General features: G+C 41.1%; 2 protein-coding genes across 2 annotated transcripts; both read right to left on the bottom strand.

Annotated features, from left to right (window-relative positions):
- Positions 1-1,124: 1,124 nt before the first annotated feature.
- On the bottom strand, positions 1,125-10,624 carry LOC124304714 (chitin synthase chs-2-like). Its single transcript, XM_046763281.1, has 20 exons — positions 10,300-10,624; positions 8,376-8,497; positions 8,036-8,280; positions 7,683-7,976; positions 7,404-7,613; positions 6,993-7,340; positions 6,538-6,929; positions 6,217-6,469; positions 5,880-6,142; positions 5,601-5,811; positions 5,294-5,541; positions 4,986-5,178; positions 4,764-4,918; positions 4,230-4,535; positions 3,793-4,040; positions 3,401-3,710; positions 3,145-3,321; positions 2,893-3,060; positions 2,038-2,266; positions 1,125-1,947 (listed from the first exon to the last, which is right to left on the bottom strand). Exons 2-20 carry the CDS (start codon positions 8,483-8,485, stop codon positions 1,670-1,672), a joined length of 4,638 nt encoding a protein of 1,545 aa, XP_046619237.1. The 5' UTR covers positions 8,486-8,497; positions 10,300-10,624; the 3' UTR covers positions 1,125-1,669.
- A 473-nt stretch (positions 10,625-11,097) lies between these two features.
- On the bottom strand, positions 11,098-20,439 carry LOC124304713 (chitin synthase chs-2-like). Its single transcript, XM_046763279.1, has 20 exons — positions 20,235-20,439; positions 18,680-19,151; positions 18,377-18,615; positions 18,013-18,306; positions 17,732-17,941; positions 17,299-17,646; positions 16,827-17,218; positions 16,486-16,768; positions 16,072-16,334; positions 15,777-15,987; positions 14,405-14,652; positions 14,097-14,289; positions 13,834-13,988; positions 13,164-13,469; positions 12,832-13,079; positions 12,466-12,763; positions 12,207-12,383; positions 11,957-12,124; positions 11,652-11,880; positions 11,098-11,574 (listed from the first exon to the last, which is right to left on the bottom strand). Exons 2-20 carry the CDS (start codon positions 18,793-18,795, stop codon positions 11,309-11,311), a joined length of 4,644 nt encoding a protein of 1,547 aa, XP_046619235.1. The 5' UTR covers positions 18,796-19,151; positions 20,235-20,439; the 3' UTR covers positions 11,098-11,308.
- Positions 20,440-22,304: the final 1,865 nt, after the last annotated feature.

Below are 22,304 nucleotides of genomic sequence, written 5' to 3' on the forward strand. Positions count from 1 at the left end.
CTTATACACCTCAGTAAGCATGCAATATTGATGGTTTTTTCTATTCGCGTGGGCGCCAGGCTACGGTACAGATAATAATATTTAGGTTTATATCAGAAGTAAATTCGAAACTAAAATTCTGAGAGGCTAAATTATGGCCAATAAGTCATGTTAGCAATGTTTCTAACAATAAGTTTATATCGTAAATCACAATTGATGTAACTTTTACATACTTCTGTCTAATCCGTGTAACTCGATCTTTATTGCAACGATCATCTTAGGTGCAGGGAATTTAAGAAAAACAAAAATTCGCGAATTGACAAGTTTTGAATGAAATCATGATTTTCTGATATTGCTGGAGACTGTGCATCTACGCTAGTAGTGTAGTATATTTTGATTATTTTTCTTTCAAAGCGTCGTTACATTAACGTTGCAAACTTTAATCGGATTCATAGTCATCTATGTTCCAATTTGTTGTGGTCTTGCACGTTTTCGGAAAAGTAGAGCTCAGAGAGTGTTAAGGGGTGCACTGGTGATTTCAACGTTGACGTTCATATTCTCACTAGTCAGAAAATCGATAATTTGATCATTCTTAAGCGCGAAAGAGGGCTTAACAGCCCCATTATACACAATTCTGAACAAAAACTACACCTAACCTCATTTACTATCATAATAGAGAAAAATAGTGACGTGATTGGTGAAGTGAAAAAATCTGTGGAAAAATGATGGATTCCGGACACGGGCCGCTTCGCTGCAGCAGATGTCATCAGGAATGAACTGCAATTGGTAAGTTTTTTTGAAATATCTTAACAATATTTCATCAGTTTACAGTGTCGTTTCAGGCTGAAAAAATTTAGCTCTGAAATTTTCATTGCAATGATTATAAAATGACTAATAGCTCACTATTTTTCAACACCATATGACACGAAACTCTTGAAATTTAAAAGAATTTTCGTTTGCGAAGACTTGAACTGCAATATTAATTACTATTATCATTACACAAGAAGAACAAGTAATTATTGGATGAAAATTTTTTTTCTAATCTAAATATTCACCAGCCAATGTGCAACGAAGTATACACATACATTCTATATTTATTCACTCTTTATGAATCAACCATTTACAATATAATTTAAATATTCTTTTTTACGTAACGAGGAATTTACTCCCCCAACGATGTTTCCAAACGTGTTTTATTCATTTTAGAAGAGGATCACAAAAACACTGTTTTTTATACAAGAATAAGGTATGATAAGGAGAGAGGGAAATTAAGTTCGGCAAATGGGTAAATTACCATGATTATGATTATGATTCAGTTATGTTGTAATTATCTCATCAAACTACGGCTAGATAGCACAAATAACTACACATGAATGATTTAACGTGAATTTTTCGCAGCCACTGCAGAGAATTTGTTTTTTTGAATATCTTAGTCAATGTTGATAAAAATGCTGTAAAAAAAGGGTCTTGGATATACTGAAAAATATTTTGAGACGACCAGAAATTCGTCAAGAACTACATTTATTCAACCACAATAATTAAAATAGCAAAATTTGAAAATATTTTTAACCAAAAAATATCCAGCACTTGAAAAAGGTAATATTATTCAACCGAATCCGGGTGCATTCTCTAGTTTTATGACACATTCTGGTTTTCATGAAAACGCGTTACATAGAAGCGCGATATTTGATTAAGCTCTGGGATTTTCTTCTGGATCAAAAGCGAGATTAACGACGCCTGGATGCGTCTCTGAGACTCGCATGATGATGGATGCTTGGCTGCCTCTCCTACTCATTTTGGGCTGCATGGTCAACGATGTCCTTGCCACGCCGTAATTACTGCTCGATGCTCCTCCCGGCATAACTTGCATTTGGGATTTTCTCTTCTCGGCCAAAATACTGTGGCGTCTAGCTTCGAACGCCTTGAAAGCTACAGTTGATCTTCGGGAAGACATGCGCCGTGAAAAATCTGGGGAGCCAATCAAAGAATGAGTTTATAATTTTGTACCCTTCATCGACTTTATCTGATTACTTCCTTCTTACGAGGAGTAAAACCTACCTGGGCCCTCGGCTATGCTAAAGAATCTTTCCCTAAATGCACTGTCAAGATTTTTATTCGTCTGCGTTTTTCTTCTATTCTTTTCCAGGTTGCGAACAGTGGTGCGTCTTGCAGGCGGTTTTAGACTGTCTTCATTATTTGTTTCATCAATGCTATCGAGTCGTTGAAGATCTTTCACTATCTGAACCGCGTCTTTGCTTAACAATGCTTGTTCCGATACGTCTTCCGGCTGTTGAGGGGAAAAACGCGAATAGGATAATGCACGTGTCAGATACGATGAAATACAGATGGCAGCGAATTGTAGAGATATGGTAATAGGAGTGTAAGTTAAAGGTAGATGGAGTGTACAGCGAGAGAGCAAGTGAGTAGTAGAGAGTTGACAGTGCAGGTAGTAAGAAGAAAGTCAGAAGAGAGAAGAGTGTGTGTGTGTCGAATGATAGAAATAAAAGAACGAGTAGATCATATCGAGTTACTGGATTTATTTAATCTGGCGTCTCTAAATTATCGACGTGTTGTTAACGTACTGTTATCGAGAGAATATATATATATATAAATATATATATATATATATATATATATATAAATATATATATATATATATATATATATATATATATATATATATATATATATATATATATATATATATATATATATATATATATATATATATATATATATATATAATTTGTTCATTCTCCCGATTCCTGAGCGGTATTGAATATTTCTTCCCAGACATAATCTTTCGTTATTCGGGCTATTCCTTGTACACACCGTTCTTTAACACGCGTGTAGTTTTTAAGTCACTTACGATCGGGATAACGTCTTGGTTCAAAGATCCGAATATTTGCTTACCTTTTTGCAACAATACCAATCCAGCGTTGTGGTTGCCACGATATGTGCAAAGGTGCCGCATCTGTGGAACAGCATCGCTATAAATTGTATGACCAGTACCAGAGCGAACGAAAATACAAACACTAGACCGATTGGCTCGAGTTGAAGGTACTCAGAGGTCAAGTTCACCTGAAAAGTGGGAAACAAACTGAATTCATATCTATATCGTAATTAAAATTAAAATTTGAAAAGAGTAAATGACTACTCGCGAACCTCCAGGGCGGTTTCGTCGTAGGTAATATTCGTTTGGATACCCCAGGGCCACTCAATGTGTAGATCATCTTTGTTGAGCTGCATCAAGAATACGACCATGACGAAAAGGGCATTCAGCATGAAAAATGCGAAGAAACTTTTGTCGCGAAGTTCTTTCAGGTCACCAGCAATTCGTGTCTACAAATCCGATTACCGGTATTAGGGCAAGAGTCATAAGACATGGAATGTACTTCGAACAAATTTCTGTTTTTTTTACCTTCTCTGCCTTGTCTTCGTCGATCGGAAAGAGGTACTTCTCGAGTATGTCCTTCCAGAATTGTTCCTCTTGTGGTGATAGGAAATCGACCTCTCCCTTCTTAAGATCCTCATCCTCCAACCAGTAAGGACTCACCAAAAATGTACGGTCTCGCTCACCCTCAGTGTTCTGGCTAACCGTGCTCTCCGTGTCACTTTCAACTTGGTCCTTGTTCGTTGGATTCTCGTCATCCATGTTGGTGGCTTCGCCACCAGGCCGGGTGAACGAAACTCGCCTTTGTCTCGGAGCGTGGCCTTGAGGATCTATGGCCCTATTGGTGACAGATTTCAATTATTTTCTCTAGAAGGGCGCTAAGATGTTTTTTTAATTCATTTGTGACAATTAGCTCTTACTTCGATATGTTCTCCAACTTCTTCTCCATCTGGTTTAGGGACGTCGCAATTGCGTTTAGCTGCTGCTTTTCGTCGGATGGGTTGTTGTGGGTGCATAATATGCACTTGAACAATCCGGCCAGCGAGATCTCTATCGAACCGTTATCGTCCGTGCTGTTTCCTTTGCCGTCTTGCAGAAAACCGAAGAGCGACTTTTGCTTACCCTTTCGTGCAGCCTCCTCAGCTTCTTTTTTATCTTCCTCTAATTCCTGACGGTGGTTGAAAAAATGTGATGACATGTTCATTACGATATCTAACATTATTCGGGGATATCCAAGCTAATTAGGTCTTCTAGGAATACTGGGAAACTGGTAATTTGTTCGATTTGTCAGTCCACGATTGAAAGTACGAATTTACTATTACATGAACTGTAACGTGACATGATGATATATAATTACCGCAGCTGTCTTCTTGACTTGCACTTCTCTGGTACCCCAGGTGACATTGTTAAGATTTGTGATGGAGTATATAACCAGCAGCATGTACATGGCAGGTATTGTTACGTAGTAGATTATTCCGCACGGAAGACACATCAATTCTTGGGGATGCATGAGTCCCGCTATGACCAGCTGGCCGGTGATTAGGAATAGAAAAAGAGAGCTGGGAGCGACCCAACCATCGTCCGCCATTTGTATTATAATAGCCACTATCACGGCCATCATAACAATACCGTATACCATGCTGATTACCGCGGCTACGAAAAGCTACCGGAAAGTGTTATTAGTACCTACCCATGATAAACGCATAATGGCACTGTAAAGAGATCACGTACAAACACACACACAGACATCTATACTGTCACCATTAATACGAATAAGCATAATAAAGATGAACCCCGGTACCGCGAGAGACACTAACCATAACAGACGTGTCTCTTATTTGAACATACATATCGCAGAAAATTAGTATCAATATAGTGATGAACTGCTTACTTGTATACTGGATTTACAAGTTAGGCAGACAATCATGAATATCACAACCGGCACGAGATTGTAATGAAAACTCGGCCAGTTTCCAATTCCGAAAGCCGCACTACAGGCACCAACCAGCATGAGAAATATTGTTCCCGGTCCGAGGATCGTTCCAACTGTTGATTAAACGGTGATTTTTAAGTTCAAACAAACCGCTTGAAGTAGTTAAAGGTATCGACTTACCCATAAGGAAGGTCTGATACCACATATAAACAGTCGATATGTTATCATTGTTTTTTACGGTCCGTTTGGAGTCTCCTATTAGATCCATTATGTTGGCCATTGTCGAGGGAACCCAACGACGTCGTTGATTAAAAAATTCGTTGAACCCTTCGGGTGCGTGTGTGTAGGCGTCACTGGCAGCCGAGTACTCAACCTAAAAACAATGCCAATAATGAAAATGCGATGAAAGAGAGCAAGGAATAACTATTTTCGTTTAGATAATCAGTTATTCATATTTTTCCGAAGAAATCAGAACTCGCAAACCATACCCTGTAACCCCGCTGCAACAGCAGAGTGCATAGCCATCGATCCTCACCCTGATCGTACTGAACGTAGTGCCGGGCTTCGTTGGAAGTTGTCGTGTATTTGCTCATCACTCTATCGTCCATAAGCGCCTTGCCTCTGAAAAGTGAAAAGCATCCAGGGCTGCAAAGCACGCAACCGATCGTGTGCTCGGTCGCCTTTTGTAGCCAATGTCCGATCGCGTATTCGAACATTTGGTACCACACCATGAAACCTGGAATAGTGACGGTATCACTAGCTGTACTGGTGCGAAGCTTACGATCGCGAACTTACCAGATCCTACTGGATGGATGCGGCCACATGCGGCACCGAGGTTCTTGTTTTTTTTCATTAAGTCGATCAGGAGCTTGACAGCGGCTGGCTGGAAGTCAATGTCGCCGTCAAGCGCGAGGAGGAATGTATGCTCAGCAATAATTTCTTTCCGTTCGATGCTGATCGGCAGTTGCATTAGTCGGTGACCGAGAAGATAGTACATGTACATGACCTAAAAGCAATACAGTGTCGCAAATTTTAATGACTCAGTTCACCGTTCTGGGCTTAGCTTCATCTCACCTGGCTCCAACGTTTCCTGTGCCGAATTTTGCTCTTGTCCTTAAGATGAGCAATCATCTTTGTCTTTCCTGGAAGTGTCCATACCAAACGACCCCCATAGGGTGTCGGGTACTTCTTTGGCGCACTGACGTGCATCGTCGTTTGATGAACGTTCGACGCTGCCTCATCCAGCGTATTCACGAGAAGTTTTACGAACCAATTCACCTGCGATTCGTTTTCATCATGATCTGACATCTCGAACGCGTCGTCAAAGAATATGTGAGCTGAGAACGCAGTCAATAGATTTGGGACAATGCAACGGTGTCATGTATGGTAATAAAACCGATTGACCACTTACTTTCCAATTCATAGTAATCGGGGTCAATAATCTTAAGGAAGTTCTGTGCGTTCCTTCTGGCGCACTGATCCTCATCCAGTCGCAGAATGCTCTTTAAGAATTCCATCATTTCCTCCTTGTTCTCATGCCACATCGTGGCGCACACGTGAATTCTAGTCACCAGATCGCTATTCCTGCTGGCTGTCTGAGCAGTTCCCAACCCTTCGTTCTGTTCGTATAAGGTATCATAGTCTTCGCCGTGCCTCACGAACCCCTGTAAAGTGTTTCATATTCCGTATAAATGATGAAGTTTTCAATACCTCACAGACAATATTGTTGCACCTCATCGGTCATGTTCGGCTGATCGTTTCGCTGTCTGTTGAGTGCCAACGATTGGTCGACCAACAGTCCATCGTACAGCGGCAGCACAAAAAGCTTCTCGGTTGTCGCAAGACGTTCGCATTTCGGAGTCCATATGTGGATGGTGATCCACGTTTGCGAAAGCAGCCATAATATCCATACCCAAGCGTACTCACTCCAAATGAAATCGCTCAATGAGTTTAAAGACGGCGACTGATAGAAGAGATAGTCAGGAATGAAACCGTGAAAAGTGCAAGGTTCTTCGTTTCGCAGAATGCACATGACGAGCAGGAGTGATATCGAGACGGGGACGGTCAAGTTAATGGGCAAGGCGTAGCCAAATCCCTGCATTAATATCTTGCAGGCGAGTTTACCTGGAAAATTAATAAATTGCTATTACCATTTGAATGAAAAGGCACTTTTAATGTTAAACTTACCAAAAATGTAGGTGAAGTATGCTGCCAATATTTGTATCAGCATCACGTACACCGGAGTGAGAGAGTTCGTGGTTACAATCGCCGTTACTCCGTCGGGAAGAACCTCTGATAGGTCGGGGATGGTCCCTCCGCCAATCGTCGACTGAACCTCGGAAACGGTGACATTGTGCTCGCTGAATGTGGTTCCGAACATGGTAAATAAGTTACTGATCGTAGTGCCCTTCATGTGTAGAATTGACAAAGTAGTCAGGACGAAAGCCGCTATCTTCCAAATTGACACCACGAGGTAGGTTGCGGACCTCGTAAACTTCAGTTCCTCCTTCACTTGACCCAAGTATCTTACGATTCCTGTAGTCGTGGAAAATTTAAGGATTATCACATGCTACTGCGTGGATGTTTCGTTTGACTCACCCAAGGGGCTCTGAATTGAAACGTAGTTTTCCCACCAACGGCAGGATACTAGCACTAGAGCAACGGGGGTTAGCCATAAGGCTGGGTTCGAGATGTAGACGAATGGCCATACCACAAATCCCGTGACCTGCATCGCGAGAGCGGCAACATCCACGATAAATAGAAGGAACAGTATCGGCTTATCACGTTTCTTGTAGCGAGAGAGAAGCCCTACGAATTAGCCATTTTTCATCATTCCCCATACTGGTTGAAAGACTTTTTTGTTCAGTTTTCACTCACCGAGCAGTCCTGGAACGAAGCACAGGCAATTTGTCAGCATTGCTCCCTGAATTACATCGAGGTCAGGTAATACGCTTACAATCAAAATGGCCAGTCCAATAACATACGCGGTTTCTGTAACCCATACAACTATGAAATGGGCCACCTTTGGTTTTTCGTACGACTTGAAACAGAGGATTCTCAAACTTCGGACGAGCGTCAAGATTTCGGTGATCGAAAAGGCAAACATTATGCACCATATCCAAGCTATCTTTTCTTCCTCTGGTAACGTGGCTGCGAATGTTTTTGTCGTTCCTGAAAACAACGCGATCATTCGTAAGCGCCCAATAAATTGTTTTAATGGGCTTTCATACCTAGCTGCTCGTTGCAGTAGTAAATAGTCCTGTCGTCCCGCAGTTGAGAGGTCATGAACAGTATTGTTCCCTTGGCAATGACGCTACAGCTCAAGACTATAGCAAAAACAAGGAGGTAGGCCACGATTTTTGATATCTTTATCGCCAGCTGCAAGCAGTTCTGTTCGGCCATCGAACCAGAGTCCTCCTTTAATGGTGGATTCCGAAATAAGTCCCATTCTTTAGCTTCCGTGACTGTTTTTAAGCTGTGTGTATTTACGAACGGAGGCATAAAGAAATGAACGTTTATGATACGTTGCAGTTGTATTTGCGAATTCATATCTCGTCTGGTAGTTCTCACCTTGCAGCATATTGCTCTTGGACTGCTAGTGGGGTGCTTTCATCATCTGAGAAATCGACTGGCCCGACGGTCCCGATGCCCGGGACAAATCCGTTAGGATTTTTGGCCATCTCGAACCTTTGCTGTAAACGAAATACAGTCTCTTTTTGCCTCACTGGGCCTTGATAACGGAAATTTTTGCACGTTGGTATCGATTACGCATAATTCAAGCTCATTATCTTCAGACACCCGATGGTGTGAAGGTCCTTGCGATTTGACGAAGCTGATACTTGTGGTATTTGAATTTATCTTACCTTGGCATGCGCGTTCTCTAGTCGAGCAATATTGGGTGATATTATACCAACTTATTGTTAGCGGCCTTTAGTCAGAAAGATACGGCTACGCGATACCGTTTATCTAAAATTCTATCATATTTTTATCAAACCAATCATTCCAAAACCTGTGAAACATTATTGTGTTGCCTGATGTTTATCGCAAGAAAGTAATTGAACAATAAATAATTTCGGGACAAATGAGCTTATATTACAGGTCATAAAAAATCGTAAAAAGTATTGCTGAAGTCTTAAGTTTGAAATATTTAACGAATCTTTATACCTCGCGCTCAGTCATCTAGTCCTTCAGATTGGTGCCAGAGTTTCAAGAGTTATTAAGTATCATACGATCGCAGCGGTCATATCTTCGCAAATAATGCTCTATATGTCATATCTGACATGCCGTAATTATTTTGTAATTGTTTATGATACACGGCTGTAATTTTTCATGAGTTTTTGGGATTAGAGTTCGGCATCTGGATTTTGATGCCCGAGACATTTTTTTATCAATAATAAATGAAGGTTTTTTGTGCGCCAGATGCTGATTCTTTCGTCGAAACTTTCAAACCAAACAAGACAACGTTCGAACTCAGACGGCAATATTAACAATGGCCTTTTGTTGGCTGGATATGAAACGTGTCATGATTTTTGGTATACTTTTTTATCACTGGTATCACCTTCTCTGAAATGATACCGATCGTCGTTGGCTAAATAATTGAAACGTAATCAAGTCTATATATACGTATAGACAATACGTATAGACAGACACATTTTTATAGTATATCTGTGTTTCTAAATAAGCTTGATTATGGGGCGTTATTTGGAGAAGCCATATCAGTGGACTGATCTTAGGTTTACATCCCTAATTGCTGGTTGCCGATTAACTATCAGTAATATCAAAACAACTCAGTAGCTATGATTATTATTGTCATTGCTGTATTCACCAAATCACATCCTTCATAAAGTGACGTATAATCAAGAAAGTAGAAATGACGTGTTCATTTCATAGACCGCGGCTCATAAATTTTCTTGGCTACACGAACTCAGCCGTCCCATATGCTGGCTTTCAACGAACCATCTATCTCAATCGAGTGTCAAATAATCCAATTTGTAACTGACTGTCGATCATCAGCTAATATCGACGATATCGAATTGTCCAATTATACACCCCGCACTAGTAAATCAGTGTCTACTTCATAATCATCAAAATGGCACACAGTTCACCAGTCCAGAGTCATTCATACAATATGAATACTTCCATGACAGGCGAAACCTAAAATTTAGATCATTTGATATGTGTTTTCTATAGCTGTCAGAGTTATATTAGGGTTTACTGATGAGAAATTATATATGGTCTCCGAACTGTGCATTTATGGTTGGAAGTCTTAATGGACTAGCAGTACTAACGCGATATTCGTAGATACGTTAATTGTCAGCTCTAAAGATTCGAAGCCACTTTCAAATCTTCCAAATCAGTAAAACAGTTTTTGTATCATCCGTTGTTGGCAAGGCTATTTTGGCCAGTTTTACCGGCACGTGGCACAGTGAATTTTCAGTTTCGAGTTCTATGTTATGGATTTGGATAGACCAGCGTAATTTATAATTCAACTTACTGTTCGGTGCCAATTAGCAATTAGTATTAGTCACAGACTACGTAGCTGCAGAAACTTGCAACATGGACGCCGGAATGAACGGCTGATATCAAACTGAACACACGCGTCGTGTTCCTTTGATTTGTGGGATCAACGATCAGTCCAAATGTCGATTATCTGTTTCCACTGAGCACTTTGCGGACTGCGTCTCTCGCCGAAACTTTAAACCAATTTCTGATACAAATCAACACTTACACTGAAAACTAGATTATGGAATTTATTGCAAGTGTGTAAAACGCGTGTCGTCTCAATACTGACTCGAGATTAACGAGAGAGACCTAACGCGGCAGAGTTTCTTATACTTTGAGGAAGGTTACTTCGGAATCTGATACTGACGATGACGTCATTCAAAAGATTTGTTGTTGTATCAGAAAAAAAGCAAAACAGAACAGAGTGGGGAAGGGAACGGAACGAGCTCTCAAGTAAGTGATACTTACTTTGCAACGTTTGGATCACCGATCGTAATAGACATTGATAAACCTATTCTCGTGACAACCGTATCACTCTCGATTTCGAATTTATATTTTACACTGCCTTGAAAATAAGTTTGCAACATCGTCAGAGCTCTCGAAGTCGAGTCATGCTCGATTCGTTGGTGGGGATTTTACAGATAAAAGCTAACGTGGCTCCGTTCACAGCAGAGTGACTCTTGATCAGGGAAACAACAGTGATTATCTTTTGATACTATGTAAAAATTTATTTAACACTTCAAAATATTTAAAAATAGAAGATAAATTTGTACAAAAAAGTAACCTAGAGACACAATTATTTTTATATATTTGAATATCGTAGTTCGGAAGAGTGAAATAGAGTGAGAGAAAACCAGTTCCATTTAGTGATATCGCCACCGGAAATTGAAATTCACTCGCGCACTGACTTAAAGTTCCGCGTCAGTTCTTCAGTAGGTTACATTTCACTGCACTGCACAATACTAACAAGTTTCTGGGATACACCAAAGAGAACGAACAGTTTATACTCTCGGGGAATCTTCATGATCAAATCCGAGGTTGATAACGCCCGGGCTTCTGTCGACTTCTTCATCATCCGAATTATCGGGATTACTTACTGGTCTAAGACGCATACTAGTGGGTTTCCCGAACATTCCGTATATACTGCTTCCCCCTGCTTGGGCTTGCAATTTCGACTGCTTCCTTTCAGCCAAAATTGTGTTCCTTCGCATCTCGAATGCTTTCACTGCTTGAATCGACCTTCGGGTTACCATTTCGCTGGGCAATCCTGATAGACAGATTAGAAAGATTTTGGCCATGAGACATTGTAAAATTTTTCGAAATCTAATTACGGGAGAACCTTACTCAAGTCTTCTGCTATACTGAAGAATCTCTGCCTGAAAGCATCGTCCAGGTTGTTCATCACGCGCGTCTTTCGTTTACCGCTCTCTAAGTTACGGACAGTCTTTCTTCGGCCAGGCTCTTTGCTAGTTATTTCCTCGTATTCACGATCCATTACGTCCAATCTTTGAAGGTCTTTAACTATCTCAACAGCATCGTTGATCTGTAATGTCTCAACCGAAACATTCTCCGCCTGTTGAATGAAGTGTAATAAGGTAAATTTTGCTTCTTCATATTTGTGCTCGCTCTACTGAAAGGCGCTGACTTACCTTTTTGCAGCAATACCAGTCCAGTGTTGTACTTGCTAGTATGTGGGCTAATGTTCCAAACCGATGGAAGAACATTGCTATAAACTGGATTACCAGAACCAGTGCGAACGAGCAGACAAACACAATACCGATTGGTTCGAGCTGTAGGGATTCTGTGGTTACGTGAACCTGTAAGAGGAAAGAAGAAAACCATAGGTTTTCATAATTTATCATTCAGGAATTGAACTTCGTCAAATTTTGACGGTGTTACCTCAAGGGCAGTCTCGTCGTAGGTGATGTTTGTCTTAGCGCCGAACGGCCACTTGATGTGTAAACTCTCCTTGTTCAGTTGCATTAAAAATATGATCAGCACGAATAGTGCGTTTAACATGAAAAATGCAAAGACACACTTGTTCCGAAGTTCTTTCAGATCGGTAGCGATACGTTCCTGCAAAAAGAGAAAATTCACACTTACAGAATTTGTTCATATTCGTCCGATCATCAATGCGAAGGAATCCCGAACTGCCCACCTTCTCTGCTTGGTCTTCATCAATTGGGAAGAGATACTCGTCGAGTATCTCCTTCCAGAACTGTTCCTCCTGAGTTGAAAGGAAATCGACTTCTCCCTTTTGCAGACTTTCGTCCTCCAGCCAGTAAGGACTCACCAGAAAGGTGCGTTCGCGGTGGACTTCCAGATCCTGACTCAGCGTATCTGACTCGCTGTCCAGTTGATCGGCCTCGATTGAATTTTCCTCAATTGGCTCCATCATGTCTGCATAGGCCATTGTAAATTTCCGTCCTGGTAGATGTGGTTGAGGTTCAACGACTCTATCGTTAGATGAATTGTTATTTCGAATTAAAAAAGTTTTAAAATTTATTCTTTAACGTTTAATTACCTCTCTATCTTCATTAGTTGCATCTGAACTTTCTCCAAAGATTCGGCGATTGTGATTAGCTCCTGTTTCTTGTCAAATGGCTTGTCGTGGGTGCAAAACATACATCTGAATAATCCGGCGCATGAGAAGTCGATAGATCCCTGGTCATTCTTGTCGGTGCCCTCGCTGTCTCGGAGGATGTCGAGAAGCGGTTTATTTTTACGCTGCCACGCAGTTTTCTCAGCCTCTACCTTCTCGTCGTCCCATTCCTGTTGTGAAAATCGTTGGATAAATGATTCGATGCGAACCTATCATCATTTGTGAAACACTTTGTGATGCAGTAATGTAATTACCCCAATAGTCTTCTTTACTTGCACTTCTCTAGTTCCCCAAGTAACGTTGTTCAGGTTTGTGATAGAATATATCACCAGCAGCAGGTACATGGAAGGTATTGTTACATAGTAGATTATTCCGCAGGGTAGACAGAGCAGTTCCTGGGGATGCAGTAGCCCTGCTATAATCAGTTGCCCGACTACCAGGAAGAGAAAAAGGGAGCTGGGCGCGGCCCAACCATCGTCTGCTATTTGTATCAGTACTCCAACTATCACAGCCATCATTACGAGTCCGTATCCGATGCTGATGAATCCGGCTATGAAAAGCTGTAAAAGTAATTTATTAATGACCATTCGTTGTCATTGAAGGTTGAAAAAAAATTTGCAGATTTTTGCACACGGAGGAAGTCAAGGATCAGTGTATCGAAGTTTGTGGTTTTCTGCATGAATAGCGAATTGCAATGGTGAAGCTAGTCATTAACTTCTGGTTCGAATCAATAGCCATGTTGATTAACACGTTGTAGTCTGAAAAAGCAGTCGATCGTGTCACGATTACAAGAAAGACAAGCAAATGAAAGACAGATACGAACGTGAGCCTAATTCTGTACAAAACAACCGCAAGCCATGTTCTAAAGTTACTTTATTACCATATTTATCTTTGTACTGTGAAACAATGTTCTCATGTACTTACTTGCACGTGAGATTTACAAGTGAAACAGATGATCATGAATATCACAATCGGGATTAGGTTCCAAAAGAAACTCGTCCAATTATCGATCTGGAATGCAGCAACGCAGGCTCCAACCAACATTAGAAAGATTGTACCCGGTCCAAGGATTGTACCAACTGTTAATTCCAAAATCATTGCGTTAATTACCTGGTCATGTGTGCATTACTCTTCTTACACTAACTATCGCGTTCATGAAAATCAATATAAGCTCGTAGGCAACTTACCCATGAGCAAGATTTGGTATGACATATACACCAGCGATATGTTGTCATTGTTCTTGATGGTACGCTTAGAGTTCATAATCAGATCCATGATGTTGGCCATTGTTGAGGGAACCCAACGGCGTCTTTGATTGTAAAACTCGTTGAACCCTTCGGGTGCATGAGTGTAGGCATCGCTGGCAGCTGAATACTCAACCTAAAAACCACGTCAATAATCAAAATGCGATGAAAGAGAGGGATCGATTACTGTTTTCGTTCAGAGAGTGTATTTTTCTCGTTTCTGAAAGTGAATAGGGCCTCGTCACACTCACCCTGTAACCACGCTGCAGCAGCAGAGTGCACAACCATCGATCCTCACCCTGATCGTACTGGACGTAGTGCCGTGCCTCGGTTGATCTGGTTGTATATTTGCTCATCACTCTGTCATCCATAAGTGCCTTTCCTCTGAAAAGTGAAAAGCATCCTGGACTGCAGAGCACACAGCCGATTGTGTGCTCGGTCGCTTTCTGTAGCCAATGCCCGATCGCGTATTCGAACATTTGGTACCACACCATTGGACCTGCAATATTTGAGGTGTCAACTAACTACGCTGCCACAGAATTTACATATAGTAGAACTTCGATTATTCGAACCGCAGCCATCCGAATCCCAAATTATCCCAACCATGACATGGTTTATCCGTACACTTAATTACCCCAACGTTAGCTTAAAAAGTACATGTTGACGCAAAGTATACAACGTTGCGGTTTTGCGAGAACCACACGTGTTCGAGCATGCTCAATTGCGTTTTTCATCTTCCAACGTTAGTTTACTTGTCCTTATCTGTTCCTTATAGCACACACAGAGTTTGTGTGAAATATATATTGTTGCATGTGGTGGTATTGCGATTTAGATATTTAGAATAGACTGTTTATCGTTTTAAATTTGTGTTATATATATATTACTATAGCTTGAGAGGAATTTCCCATCGATTTTGACAAAAAATCAATACATCTCTGAAACGATGCTACGTAGCAGATTGTTCCTTTGGGATTGACTTATGAGTCTTAGGATCTAACGAAGACATGAAAATGATCGAAATTTGCAAAAAACGTGTGAAACAGATCTTATAGAATTGACGAGTCTCGGAGGCTAGCATGACAGTTTTACCGACGGATCTTGTATATTTGATTCACGCGCACTCTGTTGGTCGATTGTCGAAACGAAAGCTGTCATTTACCCAGCCTCCAAAACTTGTCAATTCTGTAAGATCAAATATCAATTACCAAATATTACAGGTTTTTTTTGCGGTGCAACTGTTGCATGAAACTAAATTATTTTTGTATATCTGTGTTCGGCATTGAATATGGAATGGGGCTATCATTGCCTGAATCGCACCAGTGATGCGTACGCTTGGAGAATAGTAAAGATAAGTGACACGTACATACAAAAAAGTAATTTTTTCTAGTTGTCGATGATTTTCGTGACTTTGTTAGATCCTATTGCTTATAAATCATCGAATCCTATAGAAGCATTCCGCTACGTAGCATTATTTCTCAGATATATTAATTTTTCGTCAATCTCGACTGGAAGTTCCTCTTAAGATAAAAATATATTTTCAATTATCCAAAATTTTGATTATCCGAACTATGTTCGGTCCCAATTAATTCGGACAATCGAGATTCTGCTGTATTTCGAACTTACCTGATCCAACGGGATGAATGCGGCCACACGCAGCGCCCAGGTTCTTATTTCTCTTCATCAAATCAATCAGAAGTTTAACGGCGTTGGGCTGAAAGTCAATGTCGCCGTCGAGGGTGAGGAGGTATGTGTTCTCAGCAATTATCTCCTTTCGATCGATGCTTATTGGCATCTGCATCAATCGGTGACCAAGGAGGTAGTACATGTACATCACCTGGAAGGTATAGGCATTACTGAAACTGCACTTTTGCTTGTAATGCTACACGATGTCGGCATCAAATCTCTGGCACCCTCTCACCTGACTCCAACGTTTTCTATGCCGAATCTTGCTTTTATCCTTCAAATGAGCGATCATCGTCGTCTTACCCGGTAGCGTCCAGATCAGACGACCGCCGTAAGGCGTTGGGTATTTTTTCGGCGCACTAACATGAACTCGGGTTTGATGGACGTCGGAAGCGGCTTCGTCTAGCACGTTCACGAGCAATCTCACGAATCGATTTACCTGCGAGTCGTTGACATCGTGATCGGACACCTCAAAGGCGTCATCGAAGAAAATGTGAGCTGATGACATGGGGTTCAATGGAGATTTGTATCATTGGTCAAAAGTCGATACAGACAAGTTTTGAATTATTGTTTAAGCTAAGTCGTTCTCCCGTGATCAATCATTTTGTTACACTTTGTGAAAATCCAACACCATGCGTTTGAAACTTACTCTCCAATTCATAGTAGTCTGGATCGACCACGTTTAGAAAATTTTGGGCGTTCCTCCTGGCGCATTGATCCTCATCCAATCGAAGTATGCTCTTCAGAAAATCGATCATCTCGTCTTTATTCTCGTGCCACATGGTAGCGCAGACATAAACCCTCGTTACCAGATCGCTGGTGTAGGTAACAGACGTGCCCAGAGCGGAGTTATTGGTTTGTTCGTACGGAGTGTAATCAGAGTCACTGTCATCCTTTTTGTTATCCTTCGCTTTGATTCTGCCCGTCCCATTCTATGGGCAAGAAATCATGTATGATCGGTACTGGTAGTAAAAAAAACGTTGTGCTCACCTTCGCCGAAATTTCTGGCTGGTCGTCACGCCGCCTGTTCAGTGCCATTGCTTGATCGACGAGAAGTGTATCGTACATCGGTGTGACGAAGAGTTTCTCAGTTGAAGCAAGACGTTCGCATTTTGGTGTCCAAATTTGGATCGTTACCCAAGTGTAGGACAGTAACCACAAGACCCAGACCCAGGCGTGCTCTTCCAATATAAAATCGGTAAGGAAGTAGAAGGTTGGAGAGTCGAAAAAGAGGTGATCAGGTAGCATCCCGTGGAAATAACAGGGATCTCGATTTCGAAGACTACAGGCTGCGGTGAGAAGGGAAATTGACGTCGGGATTGTCAGACTGATCGGTAACGCGAAGCTGAATTCTTGTATCATTATCTTACATGCGAATTTACCTAAAAAAGAAGAAACGAACACTGTAACGAAGCTGCGACGAAATTTGGGAACCAGCTAAGAATCGCGTTTCCCAACTCACCAAATATGTAAATGAAATATGCTGCAAGCATTTGTATCAGCAATATGTATATCGGAGTTGTAAAGGTCGTCATGATGACCGCCGACGTTCCGTTTTGGACAACCTCAGACAGTTGCGGAATCGTTCCGCCGCCAATGGTTGACTGGACCTCGGTGACGGTGATGTTATGGTTGCTGAAGGTACTTCCGGCCATCGTGAAAATGTGACTAATTGTGTTTCCCTTGAAGTGCAGAATCAGTATGGAGAATGCGAAAAACGCAATGATTTTCCATACGGAGACGAAGATGTAAGTGAAGTATCTCGTGTACTTCAACTCCTCCTCAATTCGACCCAGCGAGTTTATTATGTCTATGATTTAACGCGAATTCGCCCATCGATCACCGGATTATTGTATTTAGCAGTTGGATTTCGCAATTTCTAATCAATTACTCACCTACGGGACTGTGGATGGTGACGTAATTCCCCCACCATCGACAGGACACAAGGATAAGCGAAACTGGAGTCAGCCACAAGCTTGGATTCGAGGTCTTCTGGATGGGCCAAACTATGAAGGACGTCATCTGCGCGACCACGGCAACCACGTCGGCCAGGATGTACGGAAGCTTCCTCGTCCCGTCAACCTTTTCATTCCGTGAAAGAAGCCCTGCGATTAAAAATCATATTTTGAGTTTTGTTATGCGTTTTGATCTTCGACAATTGTCGGGTATCACGTACCGAGCAACGCTGGGACGAAGCACACGCAGTTCATCAGCATTGCTCCCTGGATGACGTCTAGGTCGGGCAAAACGCTCATGAACAGTATCGCGAGTCCAATCACGTGCAGCGTCTCCATTAAAAACACAAAGACGAAGTGGGAGACTTTGGGCTTCCTTGACGATTTGAAAACACAGATTCTCACGCTGCGGATCAGCGTGCCAATTTCGGGCACCGCAAACCCGATAAGTATGCACCATATCCACGACACCCTCTCTTCCTCAGGCAGCAACGCAACGAACGTTTTTTCCGCCCCTGGTCGCATATCAGAACATTAGAGACTCTTCCATCGCACCCGGTAATCTACCGGATCGTTTCAACTTACCTAGAAGTCGGTTGCAGTACAAAACCGTCCGGTCAAGCTGGAGCTGAGAGGTCATGAGGAGAGCCGTTCCTTTCGCGATCACGCCGCAGCTCAAAACTATCGCGAAAACAATAATGTAGACTAGCAGTTTCAGGATTTTCAGCGTCACCGCGACGCACTTCTGGTCCGCCATCGAACCGGAGTCTCTCCTTAACGGCGGGTTGCGGAACACATCCCATCCCTTGGTGTCCGCTGATAACCTTTGGACAGTCGTTAGAAATGAAACCGTTTATGCCATGCCGACTATGTGCAACATCCACTCACCTTTCACCGTATTCGTCTTGAGCCGTCAAGGGCGAACTCTCGTCGTCGAAAAAATCGTCCATGTCGGTTGCTTCCGCACCTTCTCTTGGGATGCTGGGGTTTTGATGCTTCAACATGTCGCGACCCTTCTTTGCGGAGGAAATAACACAAGCCTCAAACGTGCAAAAAATCTGGTGACATTTACATGGCGTAGATATGTAATCGCCACCGCGATTGTAACGTCGATCTTATCTGTGATGACTAGACAACCAGTACCTAAATATCATCAGGTAAACCTGTTGTAATCAGGTCGCGACATAAGTGTACACAATGGTATTCGATATCGCCTATCTTTCGTTCCGCACGGGTATCTTGATCAATGGCAACTGCGTACGCCGTTAAACTTGCGCGTTTTCGAAAGGTGTAGATTATGTTTTACATGATCACAATCAGTGACGTAGTGGCCAACCATCAAATCCCCAACCTTGTCGACCTGTAAGAGTATCTCAATTTACGGCACTGAAAAAAATACGCTTAGGACAGCAGGAAAAAATTATACCGTGAACCATCCGATTGCTATTCTTCAATGGACGCTTCTCTACAGTAACGTTAAGGATTTTTTTCTCGTATTCTGATTTTACTGTTTATCGGATATCGTATTAATAATAACACACAAAGATATTTATCGCATTTGAAGGGGCTTATTGAAATGCTATGTATGAGCATGTACTTCTCACTAGATATGATGTGAGATTGGAGCTTGTTTTAATAAACGATCAGTGTAGGGGACTTGGAGCCTGAAGCAGAGTTCGCATTTTAGACAACCCCGGCTATGAGTAATACCAATCATTAGGCACAAGCGTCTAAACCTGGATAAGTTTTCGTTACTTCTGTGTAGTAACCCGTACTTGGATACCAAGTTAGTTAGTACTCTACTATAAAGACTATCATAGTTGACCATCAAAGTGGTAAAAATCGGTTCATTCTCAGCAAATCATCACTTTTCGTATCAGTTATCAATGTCCACGTGGCATGGTATTCATAAATGAGTTCATCAATATCAAGAATTAGATGATTAGCTAATGAAAAGCTAATACCTTCATCGTATCTTGATCGGTAAAGGGAATTCCTAAATTAAGAATTCTTTTCGTCCAAGAAATATTTTGTTTCTTTAGGCACGTCAATGAGCACAAACTAAATTTTGAAAAATTTTACAGGCAATGAAAACCGATGATGGCACTACAAAAACGGATTCGATCGTCAATTTATCGTGCTTGACAAGCAGTAGATCATTTGAACAATGTTTCAATGATTTCAAGATAGAAACTTTTCTGATCGTGTCAGATGAGTCCTTGATCAAAATTGATGATTATAGTAGACATTTTTTGAATGCAGTCAGTAAGGTTTGACAGTTTGATCAGAAATCCAAACCGAGTCGATTGTGAAAGACGATTTATGATTCACCACGTTAGAATTGTATGGTTTGAAGGTAGTATTATAAACTATATTACAACCGTATGGCTTGGAATGACACAAGCTGAAATCCGAATTTGAACCGAATGCAGCAGGCACTTACCAATATTCTTTCAATTAGTCTAATGAAGAGAAAACCTGAACCTCGTCCTTTCGAGCACTTTGATCACCGGGTTTCGCAATTCCTTTACTGCACAACTATTTTCCTTTTGCTCACAATTTTCAGTGAACCAGTCACTCACTTGTAAAGAAGTCTGATCAAACCAGTGTCAATCTGCGAATTGAGTTAATTGGCAGCACAGGTGCTGTAGGCCACTGGCCAGAGACTGGCTGGGCTTCTTTGCGTCTCATGGCATCAGTATCCGATGTTATCAATAAGGTTACCCGGGTCTGATATTGACCACGCCGTGACGTAACAGAAATATTTATTGTGGGTTATATATCAGAAATGATGTACACTCTTACTCAATTGTCGTTGAAAGTTCGGGTCATCAATTATACAATATAACAATTGATCGATCAGTCGCGATTAGCCTCGATGCATTTTGAGTGTCATCTTACGTGACTTATTGTTTCTAGAAAATTTCGAACTTTCGTACGAATGATCATCAAAAGTCAGAGTCGGTAAAATTCATTCATCATCTGTCATTTGGATTAATTTTTATATAATAATATCAGAACCGTCAATTAAACAAGGCTGCAATTCGGTCATTTTTTGTAGGAGTTGTCATATTTTTACACCCATGTTATATTATATCATACTTGTCATATTTTTGGAAGCAATGGCCTTATTCAACGATCTGTGATCTAAACATTTTATTCGCTAGGAGTCCCATAGACATGTCTTGGCCGTGAAACCCCATCGCGAACCATGATTTATTCATCTAAGTTCGAGCGCAAAGTACGAGATGTATATTGCGATGGGAAGGAGAGCTAGAAAAAATTCTTCTGTTCAGTGTGCCCAGTACCTATAACGATATCAAGAGGATTCCAATCGATCATACGTCATGTTTCAATGGTCAGCAGTTCGCCAGCAAGTTATCAGTGCTCACTTGAAAACTGTTTTCATGGGCATTGAGATTGCAGAAGTGCATGTTCGGAAATTTAAAGGAGCCTTACTCTTACTTCTTACTCCTTGCCTTGCGTAGAAATGCTTGCATTGGGATGCGATGGAACTACTACCAATCAAAAAGTACTTCGTCTTCTGAATGAAGATATAATTTGCTGTCAAGGAAAATTTGACTACTTCAACTTGGGAGCGATGTTGCAACAGACAGTTTGGTTGGGGAGTGGAAATTATTGAAAATTGAAAAGGAGCAAGACAGTAGTCAAAATATTCGAATGGATCCTTATTGGTCAGAATTTTTTTCTGTGTCAGGTTCGTCGGATATTGAAAAATACCCCATCATATGCTTCGTTGTCAAAGCTGCTTTGTGTTTTTCACATGGTCAAGATGATCTGGAACGTGAATTTTCATCATCGCATTTGGGTCGAACTTTAACTGACGCTGTAACTGCCATGTCTGAGAGAACTCTTGATTCCTACATGACGGTTAAAAAGTGTGATGCAAATATACAAGAATTGTTCTCATTTAGTTCCGATAACAAATGAATTGTCGGTAAACGCACATAGTGCTTATGGCAAATACAAACTTCACCTTGAAGAGGAGAAGACGAAAGAGATACGAACATTACAGAGAGAAAAAAAATAGGCAGAAACAAGAACTCTCGAACAGGGTAAATCTGACGAAATGGAATAGGAAAAAGAAGTCTTGATGGAGAGACGGGAAAATTGAAGACACTGCGTAAATAAGAAGGTGAAAAGAGAAATACGGTAGAAAAATTAGTCATTGGAGCGAATAAAAAAATGAAATTAAAAATCGAAAAGAAGAGAATCGAAGAAATTAATCTTGCTCGTGCATTCATGCAAGGAGGAAGTCTAGTACGTTAGGATGCCGAAGAACCAAATAAAGAGGCTAGTAGTATCGAAAAAACAGTGGAGAAAAGAACGAACTGATGAGTGATTTATTTTTTAAAGGAAGAAAAAATAAGCCTAGTTCATCTATATAAAAAAGTGAATATCACAGTGAACGTTGCCAGTCATTCCGATAAGTCATAAAGCACCTTATGGATATGAAAAAAAAAAATACTATTGTTTTCATAAAGACGTCTAT

The sequence above is a fragment of the Neodiprion virginianus genome, chromosome 5 (genome assembly GCF_021901495.1).
Source record: "Neodiprion virginianus isolate iyNeoVirg1 chromosome 5, iyNeoVirg1.1, whole genome shotgun sequence".
In the NCBI taxonomy this organism is placed as follows: domain Eukaryota; kingdom Metazoa; phylum Arthropoda; class Insecta; order Hymenoptera; family Diprionidae; genus Neodiprion; species Neodiprion virginianus.